The sequence below is a fragment of the Coenobita brevimanus genome, chromosome 6, assembly GCF_032717465.1.
Source record: "Coenobita brevimanus isolate Jiangsu-jjx chromosome 6, ASM3271746v2, whole genome shotgun sequence".
Taxonomy (NCBI): domain Eukaryota; kingdom Metazoa; phylum Arthropoda; class Malacostraca; order Decapoda; family Coenobitidae; genus Coenobita; species Coenobita brevimanus.
Genome location: NC_136959.1, coordinates 52,535,283 through 52,551,185, shown reverse-complemented (window position 1 = coordinate 52,551,185; position 15,903 = coordinate 52,535,283). Strand labels below are relative to the sequence as shown.

The 15,903-nt window shown below is 41.5% G+C and overlaps 1 protein-coding gene across 1 annotated transcript in view; it reads left to right on the top strand.

Annotated features, from left to right (window-relative positions):
* Positions 1 to 15,903, top strand: part of LOC145399699 (uncharacterized) — a 360,302-nt gene that overhangs the window by 135,009 nt on the left and 209,390 nt on the right. Inside the window, exon 9 of the mRNA XM_080272249.1 lies at positions 5,010 to 5,200. Coding sequence (XP_080128375.1) covers positions 5,010 to 5,200 — 191 coding nt within the window. The remainder of the gene's footprint in view (positions 1 to 5,009; positions 5,201 to 15,903) is intronic.

The window sequence follows — 15,903 nt, the reverse complement described above, 5'->3', positions numbered from 1 at the left end:
CGTCAGGGTAGGGATCACAATACCATCATGCAGTGACTTCTTAACTTCCATACTCACCTCCCTATTTCTCATCACTGCTTTCAGTGTGCCAACAACCTTCCTTCCCTGCTTCAGTGTGCCAACAACCTTCCTTCCCTGCTGTACCCTTTCACGTACTTCATCCTCCAAAGTTCCATCCTTACTCATCACACTACCCAAGTACTTGAATGCACTCACATTCTCCATATCCTCACCATCCAACCTCACTGCACACTCTGTGACTTCATTCCTCTCAGACACCATAATTTACTTTTGTTTACATTAACTTTCAGCTTCCTCCTCCTACACACTGTCCCAAATTCATTCACCAAACCTTGCAACTCCCATTCATCTTCACTCAACAATACTGTATCATCAGCAAACAGCAACACCGGAGTTTATTTTATGTTGAAAAGATCAAGTGGGTTCAGAAAGCTAGAAGCCATCTCCATTAACTCTTTCGTTATTAAAGATTTTCCCTGAGGTGGGTAAAATTGCCTGGCTGTAGTGAAGCCATCTCCATTTACTCTTTCATTATTAAAGGTTTTCTCTGAGGTGGATAAAATTGCCTGGCTGTAGTGGGAAAAAAAAAAAAAAAAAAAAAAAAAAAAGTGTCATTGAAGTGGTCAAGATGGCCAGAGTAAAATGAATAAATTATAGCTACTGTAGTTAGCATGCTAATTTTACCACTGGAGAGGCAAGAAGAATGGAAAAGAAATAAATTTAAATTAGGAACTTTATGGAAAATTGTGCCGTGATTGTAGAAAAATGTGGAATGAGCGTGAAAGAATGCTAAGAAATGAAGCAGATATAGGGGCATACTGAAAAATTATTTTGAAACTGAGGAATGGAGTGATGAGAACAGCATGATGGCTAAGAGGATAGAGTTTGATGGGTTTACAAAGGTGGAATATAATTTCGGAGGATGTGTCATTGGCAGAAATGAAGATGGCTGTGAAAAGATTGAAAATAAATGGCAGCTGGTGCTAGTTGCTTTAATACAGTGCTGACTTCATTCTTCTTGATGCTGTATCATAATTTTATTAAATGTAGGAGACATCTTTATGGCAGAGGGGTTGCAAACAGATCCCTTAATGCCTTCAGCATGGTGATTACTATTGTATTTATATTCTGCCCTTAATGCCTTCAGCATGGTGATTACTATTGTATTTATATTCTTGCTACTATCAGAGATTTTATTTACCATGGTGGGTCAAATGGCCACCCCTTATGGGATTATGGCGTCTGGCAATAGATAGATAGATAGGGAACTCCTTGTAGCAATGAGGCAGATAATGGACATTAGCTGTATGTAAATTTCATAGAAAGTATGGAGAAAGAGAATTGATCTGTTTTAAGGAATAATGCTGGAAAGTGTGAATGAGTGGATTGGAAGATTAAAAATGTTTTTACTGTATTATCATCATCATTCTTGTCATCTTTATCATTGTTATCATTTCTCACTATAAATGAGGTGGGTAGGACTTCTCAGAAGATAGGAAATTGTTTTGAACAGAGATGTAGAAATATAAGAATGAATATGTAAACATGTAAGGGATGAAAACTGAAGGATGCTAACATAGTCGAGGCAAAATAAGGAATGTGTGAAAAGACTCCTATACAGTACTTTTAAAAATTTATGAGTGGTGACAGCTAGAGCTGAGTATTTGTGAGCACGATTAGATTGGGAAGGTTTATGGAATCTCTTAAGCATATATGATGGAAGGTGTTGATTGAGGGCAACAGAATCCTTTTATAAGAGTAGTGGTGCTTGTTTGATTTTTTTTTTTTTTTTTTTTTTTTAATGCAAGGAAAAAGGAACTAAAGGCCAGAGACCTGCAAGATAACAGAGAGCCAAATTCAGGATCCATTTATTTTGAGATGTCCAGACATACTGTGTTTGAAAGACTAGAGGTCATAGGCAGTAGGAAATACAGACTGAGGAAGAGAGTTCCAGAGTTGACCTGCTGCATACATGAAGGATTTGGAGTAATGGATAACTCTTGCATTAGAGACTTGAACAGAAAAGGGATGAGAATTTTTTGATAGACGGGTGCTACACACCTGCCATAATGGTGGAGGGATGCAATTAGACAGTTCAGAGGAGCAGTGACCATTGAAGTAGTGATAGAAAAGAGATAAAGAGGCAACAGGGGTTAAGGGAGCTGGTAAGAGGAGGAGGGTTAATGAGACAAAGTGCCTTTGACTCCACCTTTGATCTGTATGTGGGGAACCTCCCCACACATGAGAGTTGCACACTGTACAGGGGCGAGTAAAACCTGTGCATTATCAACAACTATGCAGGGGCAAAGAAGGCATGGAGTCGGCTTAACACACCTAATCTCCTGGAAGCAGATTTTAAAAGAGAGGTAATATGATCTTTCCAAGATAAATCCCGCGAGAATGAAATTTAGTATGTTTAAAGATGATGCAGGATTTAGTTGGATATTATTAAAAATTAGAGGATACTCCAGCAGAAGATTTTGATGGGTTGAACTGAATATATGGTGCATTAAAAACAAGATTACTTTTACCCCACTCAGAGATGTGAGCCAAGTCAGACATTAAGTGCGCCATAGCCTTATCCACTGTTTGTTGAAGTAATTACTGAGATAGACACAAGTCAGACATTAAGTGTGCCATAGCCTCATCCACTGTTTGTTGAAGTAATTACTGAGATGAACACTGCAGGAAGTGAAAGGAAGGGTGAAGGGTGGAGTCATCAGTGTATGAATGAACAAGGTTAGATGTACAGCCTCAAGGGTCAATGATGAATAGAAGGAAGAGAGTAGGTGATAGAGCAGAGTCCTGAGGAGCACCACTATTGATAGCCCTAGGAGAAGAATGTTGGCTGTTTACAACAATAGCTACAGAGTGACTAGAAAGGATGCTTGAGATGAAGGCACAGATGGAAGGATAGGAACCATGAGAGGGAAGTTTCAGAATTAAAGATTTTTGCCAGACTCGATTGAAAGCCATTGAGATGTCATGTGCAGCAGCAAAGCTTTTGCCAATATCCCAAAAGGAGGATGACCAGGAGTGTGAAAGGTAGGTGAGAAGATTGTCAATGGAACGTCCCTTGCGGAACCCATATTGATGATCAGAAAGAAAGTTGTGATAGGAAAGGTGTTTTAAAATTTTTTTGGTTAAGAATAGATTCAGAAACTTTAGAAATACACAGTGCTAAAGCAATTGGGCAATAGGTAGAGGGCTGGGAATGGTCACCTTAATTTGGGATAGGCTGAGTGAGAGCAAACTTTCCACAAGAAGGAAAGGTAGAAGTTGCCAGACAAAGGCAAAAGAGTTTACCTAGGCAGGGTGTTAGCACATTTCTTGAGAACAACAGGAGGGGCACCCCATCAGGCCTATGTGCCTCATTAGTATTGAGGCCAGTGATGGCAGAAAATACATCAGGTGAAGAAATTTTATTGTCAGCCATGAGGAAGTCAGGTAGGGAAAGTGATGGAAGAACAGCACTGGAATCGTCTAAGGTGTAAATGGAAAAGGAAGTCTGAGTGAAGAGTTCTGCTTATCAGTAGAAGAAACTGTTACAGAGCCACTAGAGTGGAGAAGAGGGAAGGATGATGGGGTAAAGTTGTTAGAAAGGAGGAGCAGGAAGAATTTGAGTTGGAGAGTTCAGAGCATTTAGCATGAGTGAAATTATTTTTAGCAAGAGTGAACAGACTTAGCACAATACCAGGCAGAAACATGAGAGAGATGAGGTTCAGGGGTGGGTTGGCTCCAGTATCTTTTGTAGGCCCTCTCCTTTTTATGGACAGCTACAGAACAAACGTAATTAAGCCAAGTTTTTTTTTTTTTTTTTTTTTTAGTCACAGGAGAAGAGAAAGGAATGAGTACTGCCTGAGGGCCTCCCAGTCAGTAGCTCCAAAGTGCCACAGCTGCCACATCTTGGAAGAGTCCACAGGCCTTACTGGAGTGATAGGAGTTGAGAAGCAGCTTAATGTTCCTTTTAATCTTAATGTTTTTTGTAGGACAGGTATGTGTTATGTTCCTGTGGTTGTTCAGTGTAATATTACAGTAAAACCTCTACAACTCGGCATAATACATGTGCAAGCCTTGCTGAGTTAGCCTATTTGCCGAGTTGTAGGGATGAACGTTAAGTTCCCCCACAGCACACACACACACACACACACACAAAAGGAAAAAAATGGAAAAAATGGAAAAAATTGGAAAAAAATTAAAAGTTTTTACAACAGAGTAAAAGCTGCCTTACCATGATTCCATGCAGTTATAGGGTATATTCCAGGCATGGAGGAGGAGTTTTGGTAGTTTATGGAGGTGTTAGGGGGGCTCAAGATAATTTTTGGGCACAACTTTACTGTACTGTACTTGACACTGTACACTATGTAAAGCACAATTAACACTATAAAGGCCATTACTGTAATGTATTTATCACTTATACTATACACTACTGGGGAACTAAACACTAATCACTGAAACATTACTGTACAACTTGGCATCTTACCGAGTTGGGGGAATTTTTGCCTACTCTCTTCCTCTCACGTGCGCATTTTTGGGAATGTTTGAATTTTGATTTTTTAAATGAATATTTTGGAGCCTTCTCGAGTTGTAGAGGTTTCCGACTTGAAGGATGATGAATTGTAGTATATCTGCTGTATATAAATGGAGTATTCAAGGAGTTAAAGGTAAGTTGGGAGGTATGGTATAGGAACCACACTAAAGTTACATGGCATTTAATGGAAGTTGTAAATTTGCTTCTCTGCTGCTGATGCTCTTTTGATGGCAGAAAGTTAAGAATCATTTGCAAAAAGTAGTGTATGTGTTTGATAGTTTTTGCACAAGGCAAATACTGAAAATGAAATTGCAGAAAAATATATGAATGGTATTTGAAAGGAAAGAATATGACAAAATGGTACGTAGGAGATTAATGATCCCCTTCCTGGCCATATACATTACATTTTTGTGCTGACTTTTCTTACCTCTTATGATACTTTCATTTTTGCCACCAGATTTTTGCAAGCAGCTAGTAGCAAGTGGAAACTACAGTGATGTTGATTTGAGTGAACCATCTGTTAGTTCTGGTGGGGAGGGGGAGGAGGGAGAAGACAGTCCAGACAAACCCTTCACCTCTACCTCAAGCTCCTCTGCTCGTCATCCGTTCAGTGTACGAGACAGCAAGCCCATCTTGATGAATATCAGGGTGAGTGGATAGAGTGCATGTTCACTTCTTGTTGCTTTATATTGTAATACTGTATTCTTATTATCATCCGTATATTGACAGTGCAGTAGGAGAGATAACCGAGACTTTCTTTGGCTATTTGCGTGTCATGTTTTTTTTTTACCAGTGGTTCCCTGTTGTATTATTATATTCACTGATATTCTCAGAAGTCATATTATTGTATTTAAAGTAAAACCTTAATGTGACACAAATTCGTCAAGAAAGTTAAGCATCAGATTTAGGCTTACAAGTTGTCTGCAATTTTACCATAGTTGGAGCTCAACATTTGTGCAAATTTCAGTCTGCAGCTTATGCACAAATGAGGAATTCACAAAAGTGCCTAGTCTCTCATGCCTTGGACCTTCTTGGAAACCCCTTGACAGGATGGTCATGACAGTTGCCTCTTAGCTACTTTGCCCTCACATCCTCCTCCTCCTCCTCCTCCTCCTCCTCAATGAAGCAAAATACTTCTTCTTTAACAGAGTTGTAAATATCTGGAACAGATTACCCTCAGATGCCGTGAACAGTATCTCAATTGAGACATTCAAAAACAAATAGACAAGTATTTGCGCGAGACTCCTCAGCTGACTCTTTTTCTGTCGGAATAACTTTCTTTTATAGCTATGTGTAAGTTCATTCCCCTTTTGTCTACAAGACACCCTTGAAACAACATACACGTACATAGTGTCGCGTCATGTCATTATACATTTTTCAATTTGTTCGATGCAAATAATGTAATATAAGCACAGATTAGGATCTGCACAGATAACCCTGAGTTAACGGTCACTACTGTTACTTTCGACCTGTGATGGGCTGTGGATCACTGAGGGTCCCTGTTAGTCAAGTGACCACCATCGGGATTTTTTGAATGTACCAGGGGTCACTGCATCAGGAGGAAACTTGTGTACTTGTCCCACATGGGAGAGTTCCTGGTCTCAGTGGAGTGAACAGAGCTAGGGCCTGATTGACTGCTGCCTACCTAAAAAGCACCAGGCAAGGCTGCCGCACCACCCCTAAAAATCCTCTCTGTGCATTGCACATCCACACTGTGCAGCCCCCCTTTTATCTAAGACACCCGTCGTATATATTTCAATCTCCCCAGTGCAAAGAAAGCAATATAAGCACAGATTAGGATCTGCACAGATAACCCTGAGTTAATGGTCACTACTCTGACTTTTGATCTGTGATGGGCTGTGGATCACTGAGAGTCCCTGTTAGTCAAGTGACCACCATCGGTATTTTTTTAATGTACCAGGGGTCACTGCTTCAGGAGGAAACTTGTGTACTTGTCCCACATGGGAGAGTTCCTGGTCTTAGTGGAGTGAACGGAGCTAGGGCCTGATTGACTGCTGCCTACCTAAAAAGTGCCAGGCAAGGCTGCCGCACCGCCCCTAAACATCCACTCTGTGCATTGCACATCCACACTGTGCAGCCCCCCTTTTATCTAAGACACCCGTTGTATATATTTCAATCTCCCCAATGCAAAGAAAGCAATATAAGCACAGATTAGGATCTGCACAGATAACCCTGAGTTAATGGTCACTACTCTCACTTTTGATCTGTGATGGGCTGTGGATCACTGAGAGTCCCTGTTAGTCAAGTGACCACCATCGGTATTTTTTTAATGTACCAGGGGTCACTGCTTCAGGAGGAAACTTGTGTACTTGTCCCACATAGGAGAGTTCCTTGTCTCAGTGGAGTGAACGGAGCTAGGGCCTGATTGACTGCTGCCTACCTCAAAAGCTCCAGGCAAGGCTGCCGCACCACCCGTAAACATCCACACTGTGCAGTGTGTAGTTTCCACGTTATGTCCACAGACTTCCCATAAACTCAATGTACCGATTTATAATGTCATGCCGTAACTATTAGTTGATTTGATTACTTTCCCTTTCAGGTTACTCAGTCAGGTAGCTTATAGACAAAGTATTATAGAATGTGACTTTTCCTTTCCAGTTTTTCATATGAAATTTCCATGTCAGTTTTTCCATGCTGCATGGTGTTTTTTTCTCACTTTTTTCTGGAGGGTTTGGTTGTGGGGGGAGCCTTCTTGCTTTACTATCCTTATCCTTCAGCATGTAGAGTTAGATCTTGTAGTCATAGTTTTCTCTGTAACAAGCAGCCTCGAAAGGACCGTAAGGTCTGTTGCTGTTTGCTTTCCTATGTAATCCTCCTCCTCCTCCTTTCTTTCTTTCTGTATTGCATATGGCCTGTGTTTGTATGAAATGTAATCTAAAAGTGAATATAGCAAGAATAAGGTTATGGTCTCTGAGGAGAAATAAGTCATGGAGGTTATAGTGAGACAGAAATGTCAGTGAATGAATTGAAGAATGTGAATGCCTTAATATATTAGTAGTGTGCCGAGAAAGAATGAAAATTTAGAGGATAAAGTGCATGAAAGAATACTGCGGAGAAGAGAGGTTGGTGGTTCGCTGACAGCAGTGATAGGAATAAGTGAGCATGAAGTAAAAAAGGTTTTTGCTTGACAATATGGTGATCCCCACTCAAACATATGAAAGTGGAGATTGGATCTTGTTTAACCCTTACACCGCGGGCATGTTTCCCAATGTTTTGCGTCTCCAGCGGGGTTATTCGGGCTCCAACAGACTCTCAAAAAATATTTGCCAAAAATCAGTTATTAGTCCTAGAATATTAAAATTACATATGCCTATGGCACATACCTTCAGCTTTCTCCTGGGATGTTTGTTGAGCCTTCGTCGATTACCGTAGGACTTGTGGAGACCACTGAAGTTGGGTAACGAAGTCTCCACTTTATACTTCCCGACAACCCATAATATGAGTACCACAGCCAGATATTAACACTATAAACTCTACTCTATGATTATCAAGTAGTTTGGGATCCATACTCCAAATAAAAACCACTGTGAAAGCAATGAAAATTACGAGCGTGTATGACCTTCCCACTTGCGCTAGTTCGCTGTTGGTATTCTGTCATTTATTATTCATAAAACCCCTCACACTTTATATTTCTATTACTATATAACACTTATATATCTCTACAGTCTTTATCCATAAGTTTCCTTCAGTAGTATTAGTTTATTGTCACTGTAGGGATTCAGTTTCTTTCAGTAAAATACGTAGCATTCACTTTCTCATCCTGTATACTAGCATTGAGAGTGAATGTCACTTTCACCTTCACTCTCATAACTCATAGTATTCACACATGCTAGAGTGAAACTTTCACTTTCATTACTCCTAGGGTATATACTCGTATTCTTATGATACTACTCATTTACATTCCTGTTTACGTTCTCTATTTTATTTACGTTATTTACATTTCTATTTTATTTACACTGTGTTATGCACTGTCACTTGAAGTATCTTATAAAACTATTTTCCACTCTTCACGTATATTTACATTCATTACATTCACTTGCTGTTTACACATTATTTACAATTCCACTTGCACTGTTTTACTCAATAGAAAGATCGTAGTCACTCTTTTATCAATTGTCAGCCCTTTACCTCTTTCCACATGAGGTTTAGTGGGGGGTAAAGGTCACAGGGCCCTTTGCATGGGGGTGAAAAGTCCCTGAAGTCAGCAAGAGCAAACAGACGTACTTCCACATTGGAAGATGAGAGTGAACTGATAAGGGTGGGCCGGGGTGGTGGCTTACCTAGGGAAATGCATTACTGCCAATGTTAGGCTCTTGACAGAGCTAATATATTGCAGTGAAATGATTGGCAGGAAATCTAGACAATACATTATAAATTAGGTAGTTCCAGGTGAATGTAAATATCACTTAGGCTTCTCCCTTCCCTCCTTATATGTGTATTTATTACAAAAATAGATTATACGGCATATTTCAAGGGGAAATAAACAGCGAAAATTAGCTAACGAGTGCACGTGAGGTGTTGTCAGGTGATAATTAGCCAATTTCAGGTGTATGGCACTCTCACTTACCTTATTTCTTTCTTGTATATATTATTTGGTATAAGAATAGGGCATAGGGCTTATTTCAATGGATGAAATCAGTGAAAAATTCCAGGGAAGATTTACTTAGCGTAGCACGGCCGGGCAGGCAAGAGGATAGTGTAATGGAGGGGGGTTAGGGAGGGGAGTCAAGAACGGGGAGAAATGGCTAAATTGTCAACAATGGATGGGAGTACAGATGAGATTAGGAGTGCTGACTAGTGTTGGACATTGGGAGTACTGATAGATGATACAAGCCACCACTTGGAAGCCCGGGTGAATTCAAAATAACACAGAATCACAAAAGCAACGCCCTGCGGTATGATCCCTTGCTCCCAAGTGTCACGAAAGTGACGCCCTGCGGTTAAGGGGTTAAAGGACACATATCAAGAGTGAGAGTAGTGGAAATGAGTTATTTGACAGGTGTATGTTAAGTTACACCTAGAAACAGACAGTGAAGAAGTGCAGGAGTGTTGTGGTGTTACTGTGGATGTGCTGGAAAATATTATAAGTACCTTGAGATTATTGGGCCATATGGAGAGAAGGGAGAATGAGAGGCTGGCTATGAGAGTGTGTGAGTGAGAGGGGGAAGGGGAGACTGAGGATCGCATCATTTGCATTGTTTATAAAGGCTGCAACCTGCTTGCATGTGTCAGCCTTGGTCACCTAATGGCGACTCCCCATATTGCTTGACCCCTTGCAACCTCCCTATTCAGTGCCTCATCCATGAGATCACACTCTGTGACCTCGTCCCAGGTCTTTTCTGGTCTGCCTTTCACAACCTTACTCCCAGCATTCTCACTTCACATCTTCCATACACAATTGTCATCCTCCATCCTCTCAACATGTCCAGACCATCTCAGTCTATCCCTCCACATCGGAGTTCCAATACATTCCAGTCCCATCCTTCCTCTCAACTCTTCAATCATATTCCTAGGGCCCCCCCTTCCCCCAGGCCTTACAGTCAAGGATGCATTACACATCCATCTAATCTTTGTCATTTCTGTACATTTCAACCTGTGAATATCCTCTTCCTTTACTGTCCAGGTCTCACTACCATACAGCATTACACTATAGCACATGTCACAAACAATTTTTTTTTTTTTTTTTTTTTTTTTTTTTTTTTTTTTAATGCGAGGAAGAACCAAAGGCCATGAGCCCGCAATAACAGTTCCCTCCAAGAGAAAAACAAAATACAATAGAGAGCCAAATTCAAGATCCGATCATTTCGAGAATGAGGTGGGGAGCAGGTGTTTCATCAGCATACAGTATAGTAGAGATATGAAAATTGTGGTAGCAATTCATATTGATCAGTTCCGTATCCCATATATGTAGAAAAAGAATCCTTCCAATTTTTTTTTATAATTTCATTTTTAAAGGTCACCTCTGTTGGCATATTTTTACAGGAACAGAGAAACAGTGACAAAAAGTGGAACTTTACTAGTGAAGTTTAAGCAAAAACGACTATCTCAACATTGACTCTAGTGGAGTCAGGTAAATTCTCGAGCCATTCCTGCCTTTGTTGGTCGAACCATTTTTCTGTCATTGTGCATGATTTTTAGAAAGAACTGTTTCTGCTCTTCGTCCTGGCATCATACGTTGAACCTCTGGATTATTGTAATTCCTCATTCTGGAGCATCATTTATAACTTTCAGATTTTTGACCAGGTCATTGAGGTCCTGGGCATAGATGGCTTCAGGGACCTTCTGCTGAACTCCAGCTCCAGCAGCCAGCCATTCTAGCATTTCTTTCTTTTGGCTGGTCACAAATCTGTCCTGGGTGTCAGTGGTAGAAATGCTGAGATTTTTTTCTCTCCAGCCTCTTCAGACTTCCTGGCTGGCTGGTGAAAGTTTTCCAGCATCCTTTGCCTGGTCTCCGGTTCAAGTCTTTTGTCGAAGAAGCCCAGGGAGATGGCCTTCTCGCTGAGATACCAGAAGTGACGTCAAAAGGCTTTTTAGGCCAGTGATGCCACTCCTGGTCCTGGTAGTTGAGGAGGTCCCTGAAAAAGTCCAGATTGTTCTTTTGGGCCCTGCTTGGTATGATAGAAGCTGATGTGTTGTTCATCACATTCATCACATCCTTCCTCAGTGCCATGTACCTGTATTGTTCTTGGAGTTGCTTAATCTGCCTCTTCAGGTTGGCCTCCATTTTCACAAAGAGGTTGTCCTGCCTCCCTTCTTCCTTCAGTTTCTCCGAAACCACCTTTGCTGCATTTGAACTTGATGCCTTCTGGTCTTTGTGATGCCTTATAAAAACAAGCAAAATGTCTTGTTTGGAAGGAAGGTGGCCTGAAGTAAAATCTGGAAACTGGGCCATTTTGACAAGCCACACACCAAGAGAAATTACCTCAACTGACCTGTAGTAAGGTCAAAATTGTCATTATCAGGCAACTGAAAAATGCAATTAGTCAGTAGTAAATATCAGATAACCAAATTAGCTAGATATCCAGATTAACCAAATTAGCTAGATATCCAGATTATCTATATTTATGTGCAATAAGACTGGCAAAATTTCAAACAACTGTAATTAGACTGCTCACGTCAAGCAAGAACCCACACGCTACGCACTTTCCGTGACACCACCTCACCAGTAACTCACACCCAGACACTGAACGTCACCTGAGGCATTGAAATGGCACTTGAACACTGCTCAACTTCAGGACGGGGGTCGGGGTGGGGGGTTGGCAAATTCCCAAGTCACAGTCGGGAGAGATAACCAAGAACCATATCACATATCACCAGCCCAGATGTGGCAAATGAGTGTGGTGTCAAAATACATTTCAATATACGAGAGATTTTGCAGGAATCATTTTGGGGGACAATGGATCACAGCCACAAGCGATATGAACGAATTGTAGAAAATTTCCAAATATGAAACACCCTAGTGGAGAGGCATGTGTGTTGGAAAATAAGTGGCCTGATGGTAGAGGACACGATGATATGGAGGCAATTTATTTGTGACCATCTCTTCCATAATTAAGGTATGCTATGGATACAGTACTGTATATTTGCAAACACACTCTTCAGGTAGTTCTAACACTGCATCTTCCCTTACAGATGCATTTATCAGCTTAGTTTCCAGTTTCTTACCTAAATTACTAGCAGCTTGGAGCATCACTGCTACAATTTTAGAGATACACCCACCACAAATTGACTTAGGACCTACACAAAGAATTGCTATGGGAGAGTTGTCTGTCTTTGCTTTGTGTTTCCACCTCTACCAAGTGAATTTTTTGGGCAAGAAGTAACTGGCAACTCCTCTGGTGTTGGTGGGAGGTGGTGAAACACTCAACATGTCAGTGCATGCCCAGAAGCGAGAGTGGAAGTATATGTTCCCATCGCTCCGAACTTTGCACCTCCCTCTTTTTTTTGTATGCATTACTGTTTGCCCTTTTATTTTCCTATAGTCGAGTTGTCATGCCTGGAAAGTACTGCTCAAGGGATGAGAGGGTCCATATCATTGCATAGAGGCAGGATAATGTCCCTGTCAACACAATTTGTGAATGTACTGGATGCGCAGAGTTGACCGTCATGAAGATTCTTGCTGCAGCGCGTGGCTTACCACCTGATGTCATACCAGAGCACTAGCATGGCGGTGGAAAGAAGAAGACGACTTCCAGAGGTACAGATATGCTTCTGACGAGGGAAGTCATCAAGAATCCTTGACTGACAGCAGCAGAATTGAAGAGAATGCATCCCCAGCTGTTACAAGACGTCTCAATTCGAGCAATCCAACACCACTTGCAGAAGGAGCTGGGTTTGCCAAGCCGCACTGCAGCTAAGAAACCGCTTCTCACTGACCACATGAAGAAACAGTGCATTCAGTTTGCCAAGAAGTATGCACACTGGACATCGGATGTGTGGAGAAAAGTTATGTTTTCCGAAGAAAGTACATTTCAAGTGTTCCAGGTGCGTTCTGCCAAGGTTTGTCGCCCTGCCTCCCGTAGTCGACATGACCCTACTTACACGGTGCCGACTGTTAAGCACCCACAGGCAGTAATGGTATGGGGGTGTTTCTCAGGTGAAATGGGAAGGGGAGGCCTCTGCTTTCTTCCTAGGAACCTGATGATGAATGGTGGCTGGTACATTCAAGTTGTGAAAGATCGTTTGTTAAACATTTTTGCTGTTCATGGGTGTGACATTTTCATGCACAATTCAGCTTCATGTCACAAGTCAAGAAAGGTGACAAAATGCCTTCAGGATAATTGGATTGAGGTCCTTGACTGGCCTGGCTACAGTCCGGATCTAAATCTGATAGAAAACTGCTGGGCAAAGATGAAGAAAATCATGGCAGAGAAGAAGACACCCAATCTGGACAACCTAAAGACTGAACTGACAAGTGTTTGGTGCAAAGAAATGTCCTTAGATTACTGAAGAGATCTAAGTGATTCCATGCCAAAATGCATCCAACTGGTCCTGAAAAACAAGGGAATCATGATTTCATATTAATGAATGGCATTTCATGAACAAACATTGTGATATTCTGTGATTTCTGTGTTTTTTAATACCTTGTGGGGGGAGGTCCTAAGTCAATTTGCAGTAGCTGTAGCATTAGCTTTACTCAACTTCATCATGGTTGTTGCATTTCTGACTCCCTCATCTATATTTATTGGAGAAGGACATTGCCCTGTCTCAGCATTGAATTCATAGTAGTGTTCACACCATGCCCTCATTAAATCTTATGCATCAGCGAGCCAGCATTCCTACGTTGAGCATGTTCTTTACCATTTTGAATATATATACTGTTCATTTGGGGTCATTAACTTGTTAACTGCTCTATACAGCCTGGGTAGTTCTGAGTGCGACTGCTCATTACAGCCCTGGCTGCGCGGATGAATTTTGAATATACAGTAATCCCCTCAATATCCGATGTAATAGAGCCAAAGGCACGTCCGGATAGTGATCCTGTCCGGATATTGGGCCCCAGCCTCCTGGACTTGTACTTATGGACCCTAACTGAGAAAAACACTATACAACTCCCTCTGGACATGTATTGCACCTATTTAAGACCCAAATCACACCAATAAGGGACATAAAAGACTGAAATAAATGCAAAAGAACCATAAAATGAGGTTTTAGAGGTGAGTTTATACAATATTAAACATTCTAGGTACTTACAACAAGTCCCTGGCTCCTGGACTGGTTTGAACCGCCAGTTTGCAGTCCATAGTTAATCCTTTGCACTCTAAATTCTAATTTTTTAACACTGTACAACACTGTAAATTCCCGTGTGTTCTAGTGGTGAGGTATTGCAGTTTATTCACTGTTTATTCACAAAGAACGAGCACCTGTGGCTTGCATTGCTATAAGCATCTGCTCTCGGTTGGAGTTAGGCTGTGACTGTTGATGATGGCAGGGTAACAGAGTTGCCAGATCGCAACGGCCACATTACCAAACTCCTCAATTTTCACTACTATTTTTAACTTTCATTACCAAATTCGTAAAGCTAGCATCTATTGTTCACTAATTATATACTATCTATCTATCTATCTATCTATAGGCCGACGCCCTAATCCTGCAAAGGGTGGCCGCAGACAAAACGCCTCCAAGTCACTCTGTCACCCACCATTTGACTACCCTCCCCCCAACTCACCCCCCCCCTTCCTCATATACCTCTCAACCCCATCCCTCCACCTCATCCTCAGCCTACCCCTCCCTCTCCCTCCCTCCACCTCACCTACATACACCCTCTTAGTCAGTCTTTCATTTTCCATTCTCTCCACATGTCCAAACCACCTCAGTGTATTTCTCCTAATCTTTTCAACCACATCCACATCTACCCCACAACGTTCCTTCACTTCTTCATTCGTCAACCTGTCCCTCCACGTCACTCCACATGCTCCTCTCAAGTAACTCATTTCCACTGCTCTCACTCTTGATTTGTTCCCCTCTTGCAAGGTCCACGCCTCGCTTCCATACGTCAGGGTAGGGATCACAATACCATCATTCAGTGACTTCTTAACTTCCATATTCACCTCCCTATTTCTCATCACTGCTTTCAGTGTACCAACAACCTTTCTTCCCTGCTGTACCCTTTCACGTACTTCATCCCCCAAAGTTCCATCCTTATTCATCACACTACCCAAGTACTTGAATGCACTCACATTCTCCATATCCTCACCATCCAACCTCACTGCACACTCTGTGACTTCATTCCTCTCAAACACCATAACTTTACTTTTGTTTACATTAACTTTCAGCTTCCTCCTCGTACACACTGTCCCAAATTCATTCACCAAACCTTGCAAACAAGTGGAAATACATGTAATCACTCTTCTTATAATTAACAGCATGTTGATTATTATCACGCTATATAGGCTACCAAATTAATCAGAGAGAGCAAACAATCCATCATCTCCATCCTGCGTATCCTCATACATGTGAAAACTCCTTTTGGTATTGTATTATTCTGATTCATTACCAAATGAATTTTTCATTACTAAATTGGTCCACATTTGGTAATGAAAAATACCAAATGGCAACCCTGACAGGGGAGGAGGGAGGAAGGAAGGGGTGAAGGGATCATGGTGTAACAGCTGTTCGGCGCCACTTGGCAATTTCAAATTATGGTTGGGAAAAAAGTCAGATTTTTATCGAATTTTTTGCGGTTTTGGACCATTTGGGGAATATTGGATCCCGGGACGAAAATGTCCGGTTATTGGGGATGTCCGGAAATTGGGCGTCCAGATATTACGGGGATTACTGTAGTGCCATGGTGACCAAGGCCAACCCATGCAAGCATGTTTGAGCCTTCA